The sequence below is a fragment of the Salvia miltiorrhiza genome, chromosome 7 (genome assembly GCF_028751815.1).
Source record: "Salvia miltiorrhiza cultivar Shanhuang (shh) chromosome 7, IMPLAD_Smil_shh, whole genome shotgun sequence".
NCBI lineage: Eukaryota > Viridiplantae > Streptophyta > Magnoliopsida > Lamiales > Lamiaceae > Salvia > Salvia miltiorrhiza.
This window is the reverse complement of record NC_080393.1, coordinates 24,551,948-24,572,210: the sequence shown is the minus strand read 5'-3', so window position 1 is coordinate 24,572,210 and position 20,263 is coordinate 24,551,948. Positions and strand designations below refer to the sequence as shown.

General features: G+C 36.2%; 2 protein-coding genes across 9 annotated transcripts; one reads left to right on the top strand and one right to left on the bottom strand.

Annotated features, from left to right (window-relative positions):
* Positions 1-3,414: 3,414 nt before the first annotated feature.
* LOC130993639 (ubiquitin-like-specific protease 1D) lies at positions 3,415-12,569 on the top strand. 7 transcript variants are annotated; one of them, XM_057918608.1, is made up of 14 exons: positions 3,415-3,850; positions 4,473-4,509; positions 5,282-5,373; positions 5,475-5,737; positions 7,122-7,170; positions 7,871-7,953; positions 8,085-8,114; positions 8,247-8,342; positions 9,260-9,362; positions 9,837-9,931; positions 10,588-10,710; positions 11,701-11,815; positions 11,959-12,066; positions 12,198-12,569. In XM_057918608.1, exons 1-14 carry the CDS (start codon positions 3,554-3,556, stop codon positions 12,312-12,314), a joined length of 1,608 nt encoding a protein of 535 aa, XP_057774591.1. In that variant the 5' UTR covers positions 3,415-3,553; the 3' UTR covers positions 12,315-12,569. The 7 variants fall into 7 exon arrangements, with proteins under 7 accessions (XP_057774591.1, XP_057774590.1, XP_057774589.1 ...); XM_057918607.1 differs by having other exon boundaries at positions 8,082-8,114; XM_057918606.1 differs by having other exon boundaries at positions 4,473-4,515.
* A 245-nt stretch (positions 12,570-12,814) lies between these two features.
* Positions 12,815-19,038, bottom strand: LOC130993640 (uncharacterized). Of its 2 annotated transcripts, none has more exons than XM_057918609.1 (19): positions 18,734-19,038; positions 17,783-17,820; positions 17,626-17,648; positions 16,894-17,000; positions 16,768-16,819; positions 16,598-16,682; positions 16,090-16,180; positions 15,608-15,643; positions 15,428-15,495; positions 15,268-15,330; positions 15,082-15,137; positions 14,930-15,003; positions 14,763-14,855; positions 14,579-14,680; positions 14,361-14,441; positions 14,190-14,281; positions 14,060-14,075; positions 13,305-13,415; positions 12,815-13,216 (listed from the first exon to the last, which is right to left on the bottom strand). In XM_057918609.1, the coding sequence occupies exons 1-19, from the start codon at positions 18,851-18,853 to the stop codon at positions 13,091-13,093; spliced, it is 1,434 nt and encodes a 477-aa protein (XP_057774592.1). In that variant the 5' UTR covers positions 18,854-19,038; the 3' UTR covers positions 12,815-13,090. The 2 variants fall into 2 exon arrangements, with proteins under 2 accessions (XP_057774592.1, XP_057774593.1); XM_057918610.1 differs by having other exon boundaries at positions 17,626-17,694; positions 18,734-18,753.
* Between the last annotated feature and the right edge of the window lie 1,225 nt (positions 19,039-20,263).

Here is a 20,263-nt window from a genome sequence, read left to right as displayed (position 1 = left end):
TGATTTCTTGATTCTATTATTGTTGTTTCTGTTGCACGTATGACACTTATGACACTAATAGTGCCAAAATAAAACCAAAGTAAAATCTTGGCACTTATGGCACTAATGTTAGGTCCGGAGAGTCTCGAATAAGTGTATGGGGGGGGGAATACACCTATGGGCTATTTTCACAATTTCCTCTAAAAACAGAGGGATCTCAAGAATGAGATCAAAACGAAACTTTACACGCAAACTATGACGCCTGTTGACTGAAAACAGTTTTGACCAAACATGATTGACGACTGATACTGAAAACTTTTCAGTAAGGAGTTATCAGTTAAGTCACTGGAACTTAATTGATGCACGTAAGGGCTTCAGTCGAGTTTGCTAAAACAGAGATGATATAAGTCTTCCTGACTATCAGAGGATAGATCAGTCAGACTGATATCACACGCAGCGGAAATAAACTTGTTTCGTAATAGCCTCGGTTGAGCACGTTGTTAGTCTTAGGTTTCTCTTTGCAGTTATTCAGTATTCAGTTTATCAATAGTAAGAACACAGATAAGAATGGAAAGACTGAAAGCTGTAAATAACACAGAGAGTTTTACGTGGTTCGGAAAATACTTTCCTACATCCACGGTTGGTTGATCAGACCAACAATCAACTCCGCAAGTGCTTAACTGGTGCACTGCAAACCGAACCGTGTGCTTGCCGAGTGCACACAACTGTTTCACTGAAGAGACCTTACTTCAGTACCCACGCTTCACTCGCGTCGGATTTCTCACTCCTAGCACGACCTTGCACTAGGATCTCACGGAGTCAGAGTACATTCCTGAACTCATTTTCACTCAAACACTCAGTTTCTTTCTCACGAAAGGAGGTTTGAAAAACTTGCCAACTAGACTTCAAATAACAAGTTCTTTGGAGCAAGTTTTGACCTGAGCTTCTGGGTAAACAGATATATGCCTAAGGTCTAAGAGAATGTGTGTAATCAGTAGTAACTGATTTTGGCTTTGGAATTCTCTTCTTCGATTCAAGCTTTGGGGAGATTAAGCTTTGGGCTGAGTAGCAATTTCGGCAGAGCTTCAGCTTAGGTCGTTGAATCGGTGAAGATTGAAGTTGATCCTCGAGCGCTATTTATTGGAGAGGTCTTGAATAGATCCGTTGGCGGAGAACGTCTTTAAAATTTCTTCCGTTGGAGAGCATTTCGAATTTGGGCTGAGGCTTCAATCTCCGAGGTTCCTTGTTTGGTGGAAACGACTCTCTTGAAAGACAGGAGATGTGACGTCTCTGATAAAGTAGCCACCAAATAGGAATGACCTCTGCAGAGAGGGATGATCCTGAGATCTTTGCATTTAATGCGGCTGTACTGTGTAAGCACGTAGCTTCCTTTGAACGTTGGAAGTTCAGTCCGAGGAATAATGTTTAACTGATACTTGACTTTAGTATCAGTCTGCTGAGTCCTCGAAGCACGCATTAAGTAATCAGTTCTGAACTGATTCTTCAACTGATACTTCAGTTGGTGTCTTCAGTCTTCAGAACTGCTAACTAAACTAGAAGCGAACTCTAACACTTGAGTTCAAAACAGTTATAGTCTATTACAAATTAAACCTAAGGATTTTGGTATCATCAAAATAAAACCTGATATTCCATGGGGTTCCCAACAACTAATAGTGCCATAAGTGCCTAACCCGATCCGGCACGTAACTCGCGTGCTTAATCCTACCCGGTCCACCTCATTAAGGGTAAAAACGTCCAAATCAATAAAAATGGCCAAATTTTATGTTTTTTCAATGTGTGGCTATAAATGTGTTTTATGTTTCATTTTGGCTACTTCAAAATTTTACTCTATATTTAATATGTTGAAAATTTCGCCACCTCTAGGATTTAAACCCAAGACTAAAATTCTTGTTTATAAAAATTATTGGCGTGTTCATCAAAATGAAATAACTTGTTCGCAACTATTCATACGTATTCTCATTTCTTACAATACTTGTGGATTCTCAATTGATCATTTCTCTCTCTCTCTCTCTCTCTCTATATATATATATATATATATATAACATGAGAAGCAAAGAGACCATCCAAGGTGGGGATATAACCGATCCCAACCTTGATTTTTGTTTGTTTTTTTACTTATTTTAATTATTTTGTTTTTTTAATTATTGCTTGTTCTTTCGCTACTTCATTATATTAATTAAAGTTTATTGTTTTTTTGATTGGATTTATATGGTACATTAAATTATAGATAACGCCACAAATCACATTTTTATTAGTATCTTAGATTTTAAGATATGTATTGAATCATATTTAAATCTTCAACAACAAAATAGATAAAAATAGAAAAACAACACACCGAATTTTACGTGGTTCGATTATAAAGATATACGTCCACGAGAGATTGTCGAAGTTTTCACTATATTTGGTGAGGGATTACATTTACAAGATTAAATGATGAAAAGAGAATCCCCTTAAGTTAACAAATGGAAGTCCTATTTATATATTACAAAGAAAACCTAATTATAAAGGCACATCATGGCAACTAGGCCCAAGCCTCATTGCAATAATCTTTGTTTCGAAGTTGAGCTGTTAGGTATGAGCTAGAGCTGAGTTGTCAGGTGTAAAGCAGAGCTAAGTATGACAAGTGTGAGGTAGAGCTGAGTATGACAAGTGTGGGCAGAGTTGATATGTCACATGTGACATTCAAGAGAGCTGACTCACCAAAGTTGACACTGAGCTGATTTGTTAAGGATGACACCTAGTAGAGCTGACCCGTCAAGGGTGAAACTCAGCTGGGCTGACGTCAAGGGTGACGCTTAGTAGAGTTGACCTGTCAAAAGTGAACTCAACAAGGCTGACGTCAAGGGTGACGCTCAGCAGGGCCGAGGCTGACGCTTAGTAGAGCTGACCCATCAAGGGTGAACTCCATCGGTGTCACGAAAGGCCAAAATCCGTTATCCTCTGACAAGATCGCCCATGCAAATGCTGTTGCCGTGGCGTGAATACGTGATAGATAGGAATTTACTGTTTTGCCCTTCCACGCATATATCTTATATATAGTCCTTTTCCCTATTTGTAATGTACGTAAAAATCAATACCAAAAGGATAGATACATTTTTACTATTTCCGTTCTTCTTCATTAGCGAATCTCACTGTGCAGGTAATGACTAATGAGGTCACAATCGAACGATAGAATATAGGGTCGTATTTTTATCATTCAGCATCGTGTTAAAAAAATGAATAAAAAATATAAACTATAAAGGTAAAATTATCTAAGTTATATAGTAGTATAAATAATACTACTCCATAAAATATAAAAATATATTTATAAACATATCAAAAAGGAAATAAATGCATAAAATTCATTAAATGATTTGCGTGGAAAATCGATTAGGTCTAATTTATTAGAAGAAAATACAAAACGCATTTTGGTTTATATTAGTGTAAGCTGTTGTATAGTGTTTTGCGGGTTTGCCCCCGAGCCGAGAAGAAAGCCGCAATCATCATCACGGAAGAAAGGGGCAAAACTGCCGACTGCTCACTTTCTCTCACCGGCAACCCTACACACAGATGCATGGCAGAGGGAGGAGAGAGAAAGAGAAAAGGAGGTATAGAACTCGACTTCGACACGCTACTCGGCAGAGACGACGAGCCTCCCCCGGAGTTACTCATTCAGGATGCGCCCGCGCACGCCGAGGAGGTGGACCCGATGGCCGACATTCACCTCAGAAAGCTCTCCGACAAAGACCTCACCGAGAGGATTACTAGGGTCAGAAAGTTCAATGCGTCTAAATTGCCCGACGGCGGCGAGAAATTGAGAGCACTCAATAAGAAGTTGGAAGCGGAAGTGGCGCGCAGAAATCTTGAGAAGGTTGGGGTTTCTAGTGACGATCTATTTGCTTTCCCCGCGGATTTTTTGTGCTTGTCTGTGAGAAACTGAAACTATTGGTTACTGTGACTTGCGTGAGTTGCGAGTTTGGTCATACGACATTGAAGATATATATCCTTGAATTTGATGTTCATGAATAGGGGGCTCGACTAGGAATTGTCAGGAAGAAAATCTCTATTTGCCCTTATTTCATCAAAGGATTATCTAAAGCTGGAAATAATAAATAAATAAAATAGGAAAAGCTTCTTTAGCGATGATGATAGTTGGGTTTTCTTTGACATTATGCTGTGGCATTGTGTCAAGGTGATTTCATCATAATGAATTATTGGATAAGCATATGGGCATATGGTAGTATGTCCTATCAAATGTTTTAAGTTTGAATTAAATAATTGCAACTTAATTCAAGTGAATTTCTGTTACTTCACCTGGTGTCCTAAATTGCCGCTAAAATCATGCTTGAATTTGGTTTCTGGACGTTAAATTGTCATGTTTGTTTTATAGTTGCTCTATTTCTATCGGACTGTGTGGAGGTATTCCTACTATCTGTCTGTGCTTTTGCATTGCAATGGGAACTTGGTCATTTATTTGTGATATTTCTTTTCAGGATAAGAAGGTGATAACATTAGCTGATGACTCTACTGGTAATGGTGAGGTTGCATCGCTTTCTACCAGTATATGTTGTTGTTGTCCCTGTTGGTTTTGCTTTTTCCACCCCTTCTATCTCCCTCCTGTTGATCTTGTTCCCTGTTTGTACTGTCACGTGAGTGTAACTCTTATGCCTACTGATCTTTCGAACTTTGGTTAACATACTATTGATCTTTCACCTCTAGACATTAAAGATGCTAGCTAGATACATATGCGGACTTCTTAGCCACACACACAAAAAAGAAAGTTTATGCTGCATCTGAGAGGATGAATAGATTTTTGTGTTGTCAAAATACCTTGGATTCAAAACTCTGTTTGAATTAATGTTCATTTTATCATTTTTTTTTTGAGTTGGGGAAATGGGAGTGTTCACTACTTGGATGTCCCCGAAGGGATTTCATTTTAACATTTTTGCGGGAAGCCGTTCAGAAGATACTTAGAAAATGTGTATGAATGTATTGTTACTTGCATCATGTGATCAATCATTTTGATATGTTGATTTGGTATTTCTTTTTGGAAGATAATATGTTATATCTGCCTGTTTTGAAACAAGAAAAATACAGGTTTGTCAATTGAACTTTAATTTCTGAAAATGGAGGGATGGGATGTGAAAAGTAAGATTATGTTTTGGAATGTAAATGTTCTTATTCCTTTTCTGAAATCAAATGAATGATTTTTATTTTTATCTTTTGCAACTTTAGCGTAGCTTCAGTATTAAGTGTTTTACCTAATATTAATAGCAGCGTTAAAGCGTATTGCATTTTATAGGTGCCATGGATGACTTATCACATCCACAAGCTCCACCATCTAAACCTACTTCAGAATTTGCTTTCCAGTTCTGCAGCAAGTTGGACAAAGAAGTATGAGTTTGCCATGAGTTATTTACTTGATAGTCCTGATTACTCAATGAGATAACCTGGTATCAGGTCCCCTTCACTTGTTCCCTTTTCTTGTCAAACAGAGGACAAACAGGAGTTTCCAAGAAGAATTATCTACTTTGAATCAATCTGATCACAAAAAAATCAGAGAGCACAAGCCATTTTTAGCTCAGATAACACAGAAGCATGGTTTATCTTCAAGACAAACACCTTTTAAATCTCCAAATCATCTTTCAGCAAACATTGGTAACCAGCAGCAAACCAATGGTGAGAAACGAGGAATCAAGGCATCTAATTCTACATCTAATCTGTCTGACAAAGATGTTTCTGGCCGTTCAACAAAAAAGTAAGTAATGGTGTGCTGAATATTTAGCAGAACAATTCAGATTCTTTGTGATTAAGTGACTAGTAATTTTCCTACTTTATTTTACTATAATGTTTGGACCATCTTTTTAGTGATGCTATCATAATGCTCACTGCAACTACTGCCTCCATCTTTGAAGGTCATTTGAGCCTGTAACCTCTTGTTCTGTTGAGTTGGATTAAAGGAAATGCTTGTACATATGGGCCATGGTAATGGTTCAAAGCCATCATAACCTTTTACTCTGCCGGGACCCCTCCACAGCTAATGATCATCATACATCAGCATTTTCGTGAATGTATCTTTCCAGTTGTAACCGTCTGACCCATATTTATTACTCCCTCCATCCCACTCTAATAGGCTCGTTTTCCTTTTTGGGACGTCCCACTAGAATAGGCTCGTTTTCCATTTTGAGTAAAAAAAATGTTCTTAATTGGTGTGGACAACACTATTTTCTTCCTAAAACGTAAGTTTCTTAATCTCCGTCCCAAAAGAAGTGGCCCTATTAGAGTGGGACGGAGGGAGTAGTAGATAGATATGCTACTTGCCACCTACCATTTGCCCCCTCATTCCAGTTCATTGCTAGTTTTCTGCCACTCGCTTGTGTTTCTCCTGCACTTCTCCTCATTCTCCTTATACACATGCAAGCATATTTTTATGAATATATATAAATCTCATGCTAGCTTCAGGTTCTGGGTTAAGGTATTTGTTGGAATGTTTGGCAAGTGTTGGATGTGGAAAGAAGGAAGAGATGATGATGGAAAAGGTCTGATCTGAGAAGTTTAGTCCCTGTCGAACAAAAGATCCTGTTGTCTCATGTAGAATTTGGTTGGTTTCAGTATGAAAATAATGAGTCATGGGGTTATTTATTTAATTATTTACTCCCTCCGTCCACGAAAGAACTTCCTAGGAGGGAGTGACATGAGTTTTAAGAAAAATATTGTTGAGTGTATTGAGAGTGGAGAAAAAGTTGTTGAGTGTATTGAGAGTGATAAAAAGGTGTTTTAATTAATATTGAGAGTTGGGAAAAAGTGAAAAGTAAGAGTAATTATAAATGGTGTGGTATAGTTCAAAAATATGTAGGAAGTTTTTTTGTGGACGTCCCAGAAAGGAAACATATGAAGTTCTTTCGTGGACGGAGGTAGTATATTTTTTTTATGGAGATTCAACTGTGTTACTTGTGCTGTGGAAATTTCCTATCTCCAATGGCTGATCCTTCTACTGTGCCTCTAACCCAAAAATCTGATATTTAATTTACTTTTCTCTCCCAAAGACTCTTTAGAATTTATTAGACAAACATTTTTCTAAAAGCAACATATCGTACATGATGCCGCATATTCTTGACACATATTTTTTTGGTGTTGTTCAGGGAAAGTGGTGCTCATAGTTTACATCAACATAACACCAGAAGGAACAACGTAAGTACACTTAGCTCTGAGTTGATTTTTCAATATACCTCTTTGCCCAACTGTATTTTTTTTTTCCAGTATCTGCTAACTAAACTTTTATCTGCAAGCTTTCTTGGTGCACCTACTGCTTTGTCGCTAAAATTTGGTGTTATCTAAACCTTTGAGATGATATTTTCTAAGGCAGCCATGAAGTTCTGTAAATAGAACTAGAATACATATTTGAATAATGGGACTTAGTATGCAAATCTGGGGATGCCTGGAATTGAGCCATTAGTCAAGTCATCCATGATAAAGAGATTATTAACAACATTGCTGGCAAAATATGTTCGAAAATTGATGAGTATGTCCGGAGTCCTATCTATCTGAAAATTGTAAAGCCAATATAGTCAGTGCTATTCTTTTGTATCTTTTCTGTTATTTGTCAATTAACTGCCCACTTCTCTGTGTTGCTTATCAAATTTGTTTATGCCTGTTTCTTGTTCATGTTTTTTAAGTTACAACTCTCACACACGCATGCTGGGTGACTCGAACCCCCAACTATTGGTTGGAGGGGAAGCTTCTTACCAACTGAGCTGCGTTTCGTCATCATTGTTCATTTCTATTCTATGCTTATATTTTTGTTTAGAGAGGTGCAGTGTTGTATATCATGTTTTTCAGCTGTTATTGTTAATCAACTCTCGAAGGTGACAAGCCAACATAAAATTTTCAGCGGAGAAGTTTTGTTCTAGTAGATGAGGATGAGGAGGAACTCGACGTTGATGTAGAAGATGAAACAGACCAAGTGTGTCAAAGGTATGCTATAGATCCTCCAACTCAGCAAGATTGTAACCTTGGTGTCTGCTTTCAGGAATAAAGTTTGTGACATGCTTTGTGTAGTTGGGATCAGCATTTACTTATTCCTTCCTCTTAATTTGTTTCAGCAGTAAAGATGCCCGTATATACTACCCATCAAGGTACCATCTCGCTGCAATATGTATCATGGCGTGCTGGATTCTTCTTTAATAAAGATCCTTCTTATGCTGCTCTCAAAAAAAAAAAAAAAATGTTCCTTCTCATGCATCCTAAATTACTGCTTCTTTAAATAGGGATGATCCTGAAGCCATCGAAATTTGTTACTTGGACATGGAATGTCTGGCTCCCGAGTCTTATTTATCATCACCAATCATGAACTTTTACATTCGGTAAGCTCAATAAAAGATTGTTAGTTATTCTACTTCTTCTCGTCAATATGTTTGTGACCATAACATTATGACTGATAGTAATTATTGCTCCTGTAAATTTTAATGAATATTTTTTCCCTAGCATACAGGAGGACCTTCTTCATCTTCTTCTCCTGTTTCTGCTTAGTTTCAATTGATAGTACTGTTAAGTTAAGATTTCTGAACTGATATTAGCATGTTTTATAGAAACTCCTTTGGAATTCGATAGTCCATTTTATGTGCTGCTAGCAACTTTGTAATTCACATTACATTTTCCTTACAAAATGAGGTAACTTGAGCTCGTAGTTTTAATTTTATTTGTTCTACTGCATTCTTTGAGTCGTGTCCAAGTTTGGTTAACACTAAATGTCTAAATCTTCCAGCCATTACATGGATATAATCTGGATATTTTCCCGCCATTCTAAGCTAAGACTATTAATTATCGATGCTGAGAATTATCTTGAACCCATTTTTGAAATCAAAAGGAAAATAAAAGAAACAAACTAGTGTTTCAGTTTGGCTAGTATTCTGTTGCTAAAGTGCTTGTTCTGTTCACTTAACCTATGCCATAATTTAATTTATCTTTATGGATTTCATCCTTCACGAGTTGTTTGTGTTTGTCGTCTCTTTGTTGGTCTCACTTACTAATTAGACTAATGACTTAATGCTAACCTCAGTAAAAAATCATTGCACTAATAAGTGCTCATCTTGTGGGAGACTAATTTATTATGAATTCTTGTGCAAAAATTAAGAAAAAATCTGCAGTTGTCCTATCATCCTCTAAACTGTTTACTAATGGTACTGCTATTGCATGCTAACTGTTTATCACTTGGGACTGCATGTTAGATGTGCTATAAATTTGTAATGAGATAGTTCACTAACTGATATACTTTGTTTAGATACTTGCAGAAGCCAACATCTCCAAATGCCAAAAGAAAACATGATTATCATATGTTCAATACGTACTTCTATGAGAAGTTGAAACAGGATGTTCTGACGAAGGTAGCTTCTGAAACTCTTGGAGCACTCATCTCTTTGCCATAGAATCTTCTCATATCCATGAAACAACAAAGACATCAATGTGATGTACAATGGATTGATCATCTAGTGTATCTTTGATAGACTTTTACTATGACAGGCATGGAAAGACTTTCTTATGAGAATTTGATGATCTTGTCAACCTCAAAATCATTGAGTCTTTTGTAGAATGTTTAATGTGCGCAAGTCAAAATTCTTCACAGTCAAAATCAGAAACTGGTCCTGTTGTATCTCCTACTTGCTCTCCAACTTTTGATGTTTGTTTTTTAGTTAGTTGTTTGCGTGTTTTTGGGCTGCTTGTTTAAGAAATTTTGGAGAAACTTGAACAATTACTATTTCTTAAAGTCATAACAATTTTGCAAAGATTGGAGTCATTTACTTTTATGAAAGCTAAATTTCCTAAAATGTTTTACTAGTCTTGATTTTTCCCTGATGCAGACTGAGAGAAAAGCTTTATTTTTGAAGTTCAGAAGGTGGTGGAAAGGTGTGAATATATTCGAGAAACCATACATTTTCCTCCCAATTCATGAAAAGTAAGCAGTGAGACCAGATGTTATGATTTCAAGCCACCCTTGGAAGTGTTTTTATTTTTCTACATCTGTTGATCATCCTATGACCTCTGCTTTTGTGCATAACATACTACCATGATGGCAGTGATTCCCTTGATAACACAAATGTATGTTGGTCTCACTGCTATTTCCCTACATTATGTGTAGGGTTTGCCGACCCCTTTTGGAGAGAAAGCTCAATTCTTAACCAGGAGCAAGACAATCATCTAGCGCAAAGGAAATATCACTACCTAAAGTTAAACTGACGTATAGAAAAAGATATAAATTTCTACTGAAATAATGGAATCAGCCTTCTAATTTCTCCATTCAAAAATGGGGTGATGGTTACATGAGTACTGTACCAAAATCGAATGAGCCGTAAAATGACGCCTTTTATTTCAAGTCGATTGATACTGATAAGAAGTAGATGCTACCCCCAGAACTTCTGAGTCATATGAACATTTGCATTTCATCCATAAACCACGATGCATTACCATTCTGGTCCTGTACATTACATTCGGTGTGAGTCTGCTGTTATGTGAAGTATTTGCTGAAACTTATTAGATCTTCTTTTCTAACCGCATTTTGTATTGCCTGGGCTTCGTCAGTGACCATATTTTGCTTTATCTCATTTCTGGCAGTCGTCATTGGAGCTTGGTTATTATATGCATACCAAATAAACAAGACGAGTCGGGGCCAATTATACTGCATTTGGATTCCTTAAGACTTCATTGCAGCAAGTCAATTTTCGGTAATGTGAAGAGGTCAGTAAATTTTGTTCTTGGTTATGTCGCAAGACAAACACTATTATACTGGTAACTGAAATTGGTTTTACATCATAAAAATTGATAGTTTGCCAAAGAATGTCAAAGTGTGTGCAGCAGATAGCTTACAATGTGTTATAGGACATTTATATTGGGTATTAATTCTGATATCATAGTGGGAGAGCTTTTATTAGTTAATTGGTTACTACACAGTCTACACGTTTGATTATCTTTAAGTTGGTGCATAGATTTTTTTTTCCTTTCTGAAAAAGGAAAAATACAATAATAGTGAACTTGTCCCTGGTGGAGTTTAGTCGATGAGAAGTTGTAATATTTCGACGGAACACCAGGAACCTTGTCTCTCTTCTAAGTCTTAACCATAAGGGAGTATATTTTGTATCTCATATGTGTGTTCTTTGAAACTTTCTAGACATTTTTCATTCCATTGGTACTCTATAAAAAATTTCTTAGTGTACATGGTCCATGAAGTGGTAAGAGAGATAAAATTGTTGCTGTATGGCAAGTATCTAGCTGTCAATGACTATGCAATTTCACTTTGTGCCTTTAGTATGGGTGCATAGTAAATTGTTCTATTAAATGACAGAACTTGCTCAACATGGTTCTTTCATCTGAATTTTCTAACCTCATTCGGTTCTCTCTGTTTACTATTGGTATTTATTTCCTTAATCATAGGGAGCATATTTATGTTTCACCAGATAATAAGTTGAATATTCAGCATGTGATGTATGCTTTGGCAAAAGCACTACTGTTTATGTAGAGTGGTCTATCATCAGAATACTAGAGAAAAAATGTCATTCCTAATAACTACCTGTCTATATCATAAAATGTCACTTTGACCGGGTTGTTTAGTTGGAATGCTTTATGTTAATTGACCTTTTTCCCAAAGTCATTAAAATCAAGTTATTCAATTGATTGCTCTTGCGAAATTTTATTTGTTTTCAAATGTCACCGTGATTTGTTATCCGGCAGCTTTCTAAAAGAAGAGTGGGAGTTTCTAAAACAAGAAGAAGTGCTGCCTGAACTGCCCATCTCAGAGAATATCTGGAACAGGCTCTCTCGAAGAATTGAAGAGAAAGTAATTGAGGTAAAGTTCCTCTTCCTTAGAAATAAATTCTGTAACAGGAAGATACCATACCATGGCCTAAGCTTTCTACTTGCTATCTCAGTATTCTCCCTAGGCCTGTTTATTTAACTAACACAACTGCCTCATTCTCTTTCGTGAAACAGGTGCCTCAACAACAAAATGAATACGACTGTGGTCTTTTTGTTCTCTTCTTTATGGAACGTTTCATCGATGAAGCGCCTGAACGTCTGAAGAAGCAGGATTTGGATATGGTACTTCTCCATTCTAATAATGTGTTGCATGAGGGCTGTATCTTTTTGGTTTTCTTAATCTTTGTGGTTCATCACACTTATTCTCCCAGTATTATTTATTATTTGCTTTGCGCATTGTTATTTGTCATCAGTTCGGAAGGCAATGGTTCAGACCTGCAGAAGCTTCGAACCTAAGGAGGAGAATTCGCAATTTACTAAGAGAAGAGTTTAAGAAAGCAAATGACAGCCCATGTAAATCGGACTCTTGACCCCTGCTGTTAGATTGAAGGATGAAGTGAATATACGGTGAATATTGATACATCCGTCCTGACAAATTTTGGAACGACTTTTGTACAGGAATCTTACAAACCTGAGAAATGTTAGAAATGAACTCTGACCTACATTTTAGAAACCATCGCGTTAGTGTTAACACAATATTTGAGGGAATTTTGATGTATATTTGATGATAGCTACAATGTAAAGATCAGATTTTAGGAATCCACTTCACTAAAATGAATATTGAATTCTCGCCTCATTAACTTCATTGTTTATAAATAATAGTGGGTTAATGGAAATTCCTATTGATTAATGGACCTCTCAAAACATGATTGCAATGACGTGCGTGTTATTTGAATGCGGACACGCTATTGACAAAATAGAGTAAACATCAAAGTCACATCCCATGGTTTAGATTTTCTAGTGGTAGATGAATTTACAGACAAAAATGTATTGAATTCGTTCATTTACCTATGTCATAAAGGAGAGCTCATACCAAGATGCAATCTTCATAATGCTAAAGCAATGTGCTTTTGCAGTGGTCTAACTCGTGTAATTACATCAGTTCACAATAGAGAATTTACATGTCAGTTTCTATACTGCAAAAACATTACCATAGGTTACATTGTTTAGGTTCTGGATCATGGATACATGAAAATAAGCTTTCTTTTCAGAAATAGTTGTGCATATTGATCTTTTGGGGGATCGATATCTGTCTGCATGACCGTATATTCCAACTAAGTTCAGTTGAGACGATGTGGCGTGCAAGCTAAACACGAATTGGGTTGTACTTCAACTGCTTCTTCTTTTTCTTCTCGGGAGTTTCATGTACTTGAGTTTTCTTCCCATATGTCTTCTCCTGAAAGTTTGCGAAGGCCTGAGACGCAGCTTCCACCTGTACGTTTATTCGGTAGAAATTCAGTCCATAAAAGGTTATTGCACGACTACAAGGAAGCTTGCATAAGAAATCACAATCTTCTGACCAGGTGAGGCTTCTTGGTGTAAACTCTGACAATCATGTCTTCATAAGACGCAGGGAGCAAATGACTGATTGCACCATTATCAATACTGAGTTTTTCATTGCTGTCATAATCCTGGGAATTACCACATAAATATTCGAACATATGAACTCTCATTTCATAAAAACAATGCAATTTCTACGAGGATTTAAGTGAATTGACTCTGTGGACGACTTTCTTAGGTTGATTGCAGGATATGTCTACAATTATGAATCATAAGGCACAAAAATATGACTGTATATAGTTAAGGGTACAGCAACTACAAGTAGTATATAGATTCATCAGTTTTAATAACTTAAGAAGACATTTACTTTTGAGAATTAGCCTAGATATATTAACAAAGTATAGGCTAATCCATTATTTACTAAGATGGATTGGAACTTTGGGGTAACCCAAGGCCCTTCATAATTTATATCACTTGAGCTAATTTTGCTTGACATTGAAAGAAGGAGATTGGAGAAATACTAATGACGAGGATAAAATTACTCAATCATGTATCTAATCAATCAACTCAATCATGTATCTAATCAATCATGAAAAAGTAAAACCCCCCTAATTGGTTCCATGAACGCCTCCTAATTGGTCATAATTACTTGGTTAAAACAAGATATAACAAGATGTAAATTGCAAGATAAGAAAGTTTGCAGCATGACAAGAACAGATAATTCCAGGATAATGGAGACAAACAAGTTTCTTAGCTTTAAGGAAAGTTGTGGTACCTTGAAAAAGCTGATCCTGAGGTGGAGAGAAGCACATGGACACAGAAAAAGACGAAGTAGATTTAGACTTGAAGTGAAACCTATCGTTTACATGAAAGTCCATATAAATAATTGAAAACTTCTGAAATACCTTTCAAATGGATCATTCTTTCCATGAGTAAGATCAATTCGGACATTGCTCACTGCAATATCTTCCTCATGTAGAGTCGGGTAAGCAGAAATCTGCATCACATTTTACATACTCAGTAATTTCTTATCTATCATCAGTGTGATATACTTGATAAACTTAGAATGAGTGGACCTGTGAGCAAACTATATCCTGAGGAGTAACACTTTTGAAGTGTTCAATATCTTCCTTTGGAACTGAATACTCATTGCAGAACTGTAGAAACATTTTCAAGCAACAAGTATGACATTTGTTCAAAATATTGCGTAGCCGAGTTTCTGAAAACAAGGAAACAGAATTTTACATGTAAACTATAAGAGAATGGTGTTTCCTTTAAGTGAACCGAAAGTTACCTGGTATAGATCCCTTCTCCGGATGCGGAGGATCAGATCTCTGGACTCCTTCAGATCTTGGGAGGTAGAAGTCTCAATTGTTTTTACTATTGTGTCGTCCAACTGCAATGACATTTTTGAACAGAAATCTAAGCCCAAAAATAGAAATTAATGTGCTATCACTAATCAATGAATATCAAGTAACCTTCCAATATTGAGCTGGTTCATCAATGTAGGATGAAATCTGAAGAACATCATTTGCTTTTGTCATGGCATCAACTAGCATGAGTTCTATTGCCTGAAAAGACTCACTATGAGATTATCTGCTTCAGATGGAAGTCATAAAACAACAAGAGATTATAGATCAGGCACCTTCACTTTTGCATGCATATAGACAGTGCGATGCAAATCAGCTCGAGCGGCAAATAACTTGTGGATGGTAAGATCTGATATATGACATACGGGATTCATTAATTAAGGGATATATCAACAAGAAAATAACATTATTAGCTACAAATACTTACACTCCTTAGCACGATGGCATATCTCATCATTTATCACTCTCATTGTTTCTAAAACTCTGCAAATGATAGCAGTGAACTTAGGCAATGTTTTCAATAGGAAGACAATAAGAACCAAAAGGAAAGCTTTGGTGAAGCTAAGATACATTTTTCCTATATTTCAATAGTTTACTAAAAATTCAAGCATACCTCTGATACTCAAAGTTGCAGCCCAAACCACAAGCCCTGGAGTCACGGACAATGTAATCAAATCTGCAGACAAATGGTAATTATTTCCTGGCTCCTGCCAAAATAACACTTTGTCACAGCATTGGTTTCAAGAAGGAAGTGAAATGAGAAAGAAATATACTTGTCAACATCAATTCCATTGCGTCCATTAGCAACAATCTCATATAAGAATTTCTTTTCTTTTGAGCTCTAAAATGAAAATCAACAGTGTAAATGTTATAAGGTCAGGCAGAAAAAACTTCCACCTACAGCCAAACAATATTTATTACTATTACTGAGACCTATTCATTAAAATACTTACATTTACTGCATCCTTCTCAGAGGCAATTATCATTTCCTGACAACACAAAAAAGAAAAAGCAATAATCACAGGGGGGGTAGAGAGAGTGTTGTGAAAGGAAATTTATATAATTATGCCACCAAACTGCAAGATGATAGCTTGTGTCATCTATGGGGAAATGGTGTATTATTAGGTGAACTCGAAAAGGATGAATTTCAAAGCCAGATTCTGATGTCTCTCCCACGCATTAGACAACGAATGCCATTTATTCTATTTTTTTGCTTTTCCGTATTTATATGCTAGTATTAGTGTCTGTTTGATTCCTCAACTTTTAAAGTTGTTATCAAGATAGGCAATACAGAATCTCCAATGGGAATGTGGTTCCAATTAGGGTCCTGCTTGCATTCTCAAGTTACCAACAATGTAAAACCTCCATTACAATATTAAAACAAACAAGAATCTACATACTAAAACACAAGCATTAAGAGTACTTAGCAACAAACCTTCACTTTCTTAAGCATTTCAGAATCAGTGTCAATGTTATGTTCATCTACAATATAGTCTATCATCTTCAGAGACATTTCTTCATGAGACCTGCAGACATCATTCAGTATTTAATTCGATTAGCAGTTAAGCAGTGGAGAACAGCTTCCAACAAGGTCCAAAAAGTTTCAGGTATCAAATAACTGGAATGGAAATTGATATTTGATATACACCAAGAAATTACAGATATACTCAAGAGAATCAAACAGGAACTTTTCTTCCCTTATCCAGAATTCACAAGTATGTCTTAAATATACAAGGAATGAGATTGACTATCGACCAGATCTGATTTATGCATGCATAAATTGTATGATTTTTTTTCAAATTCTAACGCGCATGACAAGAGTAATTCTTATAACCAAAACCATGAAGTATAACCACAAACTTTAGGGATTATACAGATGATCAAATACTAAGCAATGCACTGAAATATTGATATAAGAGGGGAAAAAGGATTATGGAATTAACCATTTCAGGCCATGGCGAACCCGTGGAATAAATTCACGCTCAAACATGTGGCTGAACGGTCCATGACCCAGATCATGTAGTAGACCTACACACAATCAGACCAGCAAGCAAACAAGTGAATGATAATGGTGACTGTAATAAAGCAAAATCAAACCAGTACTCTGATTTACCAGCAATCTTCACAGTTTGTGTGTCAAAACGATCAATGTCAAGCTCCAAGCCCTAGAAAGATAGCATGAGCAACCCTTATTCCAATTAAAGATGTATAGTCACACTGACAAGACCATTTGCATTACTTGATAGGTCTTCAATCTGTTGATAGCTTCACTAGCCAGCCAATATACCCCAAGTGAATGCTCAAAGCGAGAATGTACAGCCCCAGGGTAGACCATGTATGACACTCCTATATTTTCATATTTATATTGGGAGAATAAAATGGGTCAGACAAAAAAGCCCTGATCATAAAAGTCCCAAACAGAAGAAATTAAGACTTCTAGAATTGGCCTGACCCTGGATCTCCCCTATGTTACAGTTTTGAAAAAAAAAATTGAAATAATTGTAACTGCTAATATTAATAAGGAGAAGTTTCTATTCAAGGAGTTAACATACTGCAACATAGTGAATTAATTAGAGTGTATGATTAGGTGTCAGACTGTAAATAAGTGAATCAGGAAGCAGTTAATCAGGATCCATATAAGTCAGGCTCAGAATCACTCAATAAGGATTTAATTACTTCTTAGATTTAGGTCCAACCATAAGCCTTGTAACTAAGTGGTATGCCTCCCCATAAGGGTAAGGGAGGGAGTCGATCCCCCAATTCACCTACTCCAAATAAAGTAAAAAAAAGAAGCAAAAAAAAGTTAAGAGTATCATTTTCCAGATTCCTGATAATATTCTGGATTATGGATAAAATTAAATAAATATTTTTAAAAAATTTGCAAGATAAGCCATATCCTCAATGGTTGAGTTCACATCTATAAACGGCACCTAGATAGCAAATTTATACAGGAACAGTTTACAAAACTCACCTAGCTGCTTCAAATCACGAAGTCTGCATCACAATAAGGAATTCAGTCAATAATGACTTGAGATCGAATCTAAAAGTAATATAGGTAATGCATCAGTGCAGAGCCTATATCTGGACGAGGAAAAAATGACAGAATAAAAGGAACATTCATTAGTTACCTCTGAAATTGTTCTGTGTCGATAAACTTCAAAGAGAGCTGCAGAGGGGGGGGGGGGGGGGGGGGGGGGGGGGGGAAGATGAGACTGAGGATCAATAACTGGTTGAAATATTGAGGGAGTAGGAACTTAAGAACTTCCTACTAGATGGTACTTGCAGCTAAATAATACAAGTGTAACATGTAAAGGTACGTCGTAATCTCACTTTGTTGCCTTATATTTGAAACTCAAACTATCAATAAAGAGTCAAACCACTATTTTATCACACAGCATCGTGCATACAATTAAACCGAGCATATATGTGATGCCTACAGTCTACAAAAATACCGATGCGTATGTGCTTATGCATGAACTTTTGCACAATAGAAAAGCTCATACTTAAGAAAAAATGTACTGCGTTATCAGAACACTAGCTATGATTTTTCAAAATCTGTGACAAAAACTCATCCGAACAGTATCGGACCAATCAAGTAAATATCTCAACCAAATGTATGATCGTGTCTCATATTTGAGAAGAATATCAATTTTCATTAACAAATAAAACCGATAAAGTGATGCTCCATCACTCAAGAGTCTTAGAGATATAAAAAAAACAAGGAAAAAGAACAAAAATCATAAATCAGAACGAAAAATTCGAAGCATCTCGGCTCCGAAAAGGCACAGTTTTACAGATGCAACTTCCATCACAAGCAACGCACCATTCAGGAGGAAAACAACAATAATAAGAACAACAACAACAACAACAACAACAAACGCGATAGAACACTATTTACATCGATTCCGCAAAAACACAAGCGCACGAACAAAATCTCAACATTTTTAAGCGACTATTTCAAATTTCGGTCTCTTCGAAAACGAACATAAATGCTAAGCATGCAGAGCAGAAAAACAAAACAAACTCAAAAAACTAACTAGAAACAGAAATTAAAACGCGCACGAAAGCATAAGAGTTACAGGATCGAGATAGATGTTTCCGTGAACGTTATCGTGGACGTGCTTCGAGAAGCTTCTCTCGTCGCCGGAAGAAAGCGCGGCGCCGTAGCTCGTGGCATCATTGAGGTAGTTAGCTCCCATCCTCTCTTGCAGGAATTTTCGATTTCTGCGGCGAATAGAACAGAGCTTGGGAGAGGAAATTCGAAGTTGTAGAGAGAGAAAAGTATATTGAAAGTATGAGGGGGAAGGAGTATTTATGGTGGAATATGAGAATTTGGAGTGGTGCTTCGATCGTGGTGGTGAAGGGGATGTAGTGATGCCGCCAAAAAAGCTGTCCTACTGTTTACTCGCGTTACTGTACCGTGAAACCGCAATTCAGCCCTGCAGTTTCATTATTCTTGCACATTCGCCCCAAATTTTGTTGGGGTCCACCTTTTCAAAACTTCAGTAATATTGTGAATTAAATTTTGCATACATTTTTGGTTTCTTGCTATATGTTAAAATAATCATTACAATTCACACAACATTTTATTATGCTCGCTTAAAGTATGTTATTTAGAGCAATTCATCTTTACTATTATGTCAAAATACTTCAATTCCTTCAAATTAATTCCTTCGAATATATTTATATAATTGACTTCTCGTGTAAAAAAAGTTAACTTACACAAATTTTACATAAATATTGGAAAAGTTGACACTTTCTTAGAAAGATAGTTGTGTAATTCTTTCTCAATGTTAAGGAATTTACAGCGCATCAGTTTTTTTTTTCCTCAGTTGTAAAGACCTGCCATGATTATGGAAGTTAATTATCGGTTATTATAGGAAGAGAATGGTCTATCAGTTACTTTTTGAATTATAAATTGAATTAATTAGTATTAGTGACTGAGGTAGTTACAGCTGTCTAACATGAAGATTAAAGAAAAATAGGTGCGGAATGAAAGCCACACGAGTTAGAACATTATAATTGGTGGATAATTGCGTACATTGCTACCTTTATACAATTTTTTTTTTTTAACACGATGTTTAAGAATAAAAAGAACACGTTGTTTAAATTATTGAACTAAAAGAAATACCAATCTAACAACTGCTGCAAATTAAATAGGAAAAAAGAATTGAAGGTGACAAGTCAAAATTATCTTATCCCATACGCCAAAACAAAAGAGAATAATAACTTGCAAGAATAAAAAAATCCTCCCAAATATTAATTAATATAATGATCATGTAATAATCCGTTCTTTTTACATATTAATGTAAGTTCAGTATAACATTTTTTAGTGTCTTTTTTTTTTAGAATTACAAAAGGTCTATTATCTAATTAGCTCAACAATTCGCATACATGTGAGACCTCTATACCATACAAATGTGAAAAGATAAAACTATTCTTGCATACAGGTGAGACTTCTACACTACACAAATGTAAGAAAACTATCTACACAAGTATGAGGAGAGAACCATCTCGCATACAGGTGAGATCTAAGAAAACTACTTCGCATAAAGGTGAGACTTCTACACTACACAAATATGAGAAAACTATCTGCACGCAGGCAGAAC

What these genes read in the sequence shown, in the direction of transcription:
- LOC130993639 (XM_057918602.1), top strand. Translation starts at nt 3,554, where the DNA reads ATGGCAGAGGGAGGAGAGAGAAAGAGAAAAGGAGGTATAGAACTCGAC. An exon ending in GCAGCAAGTTGGACAAAGAA is followed by an intron (nt 5,374 to 5,474) that starts GTATGAGTTTGC and finishes CTTGTCAAACAG; the next exon opens with AGGACAAACAGGAGTTTCCA. An exon ending in ATAACACCAGAAGGAACAAC is followed by an intron (nt 7,171 to 7,870) that starts GTAAGTACACTT and finishes TAAAATTTTCAG; the next exon opens with CGGAGAAGTTTTGTTCTAGT.
- LOC130993640 (XM_057918609.1), bottom strand. Translation starts at nt 18,853, where the DNA reads ATGGGAGCTAACTACCTCAATGATGCCACGAGCTACGGCGCCGCGCTT. An exon ending in ATATGCATGCAAAAGTGAAG is followed by an intron (nt 14,856 to 14,929) that starts GTGCCTGATCTA and finishes GAGTCTTTTCAG; the next exon opens with GCAATAGAACTCATGCTAGT. An exon ending in ACACCAAGAAGCCTCACCTG is followed by an intron (nt 13,217 to 13,304) that starts GTCAGAAGATTG and finishes ATAAACGTACAG; the next exon opens with GTGGAAGCTGCGTCTCAGGC.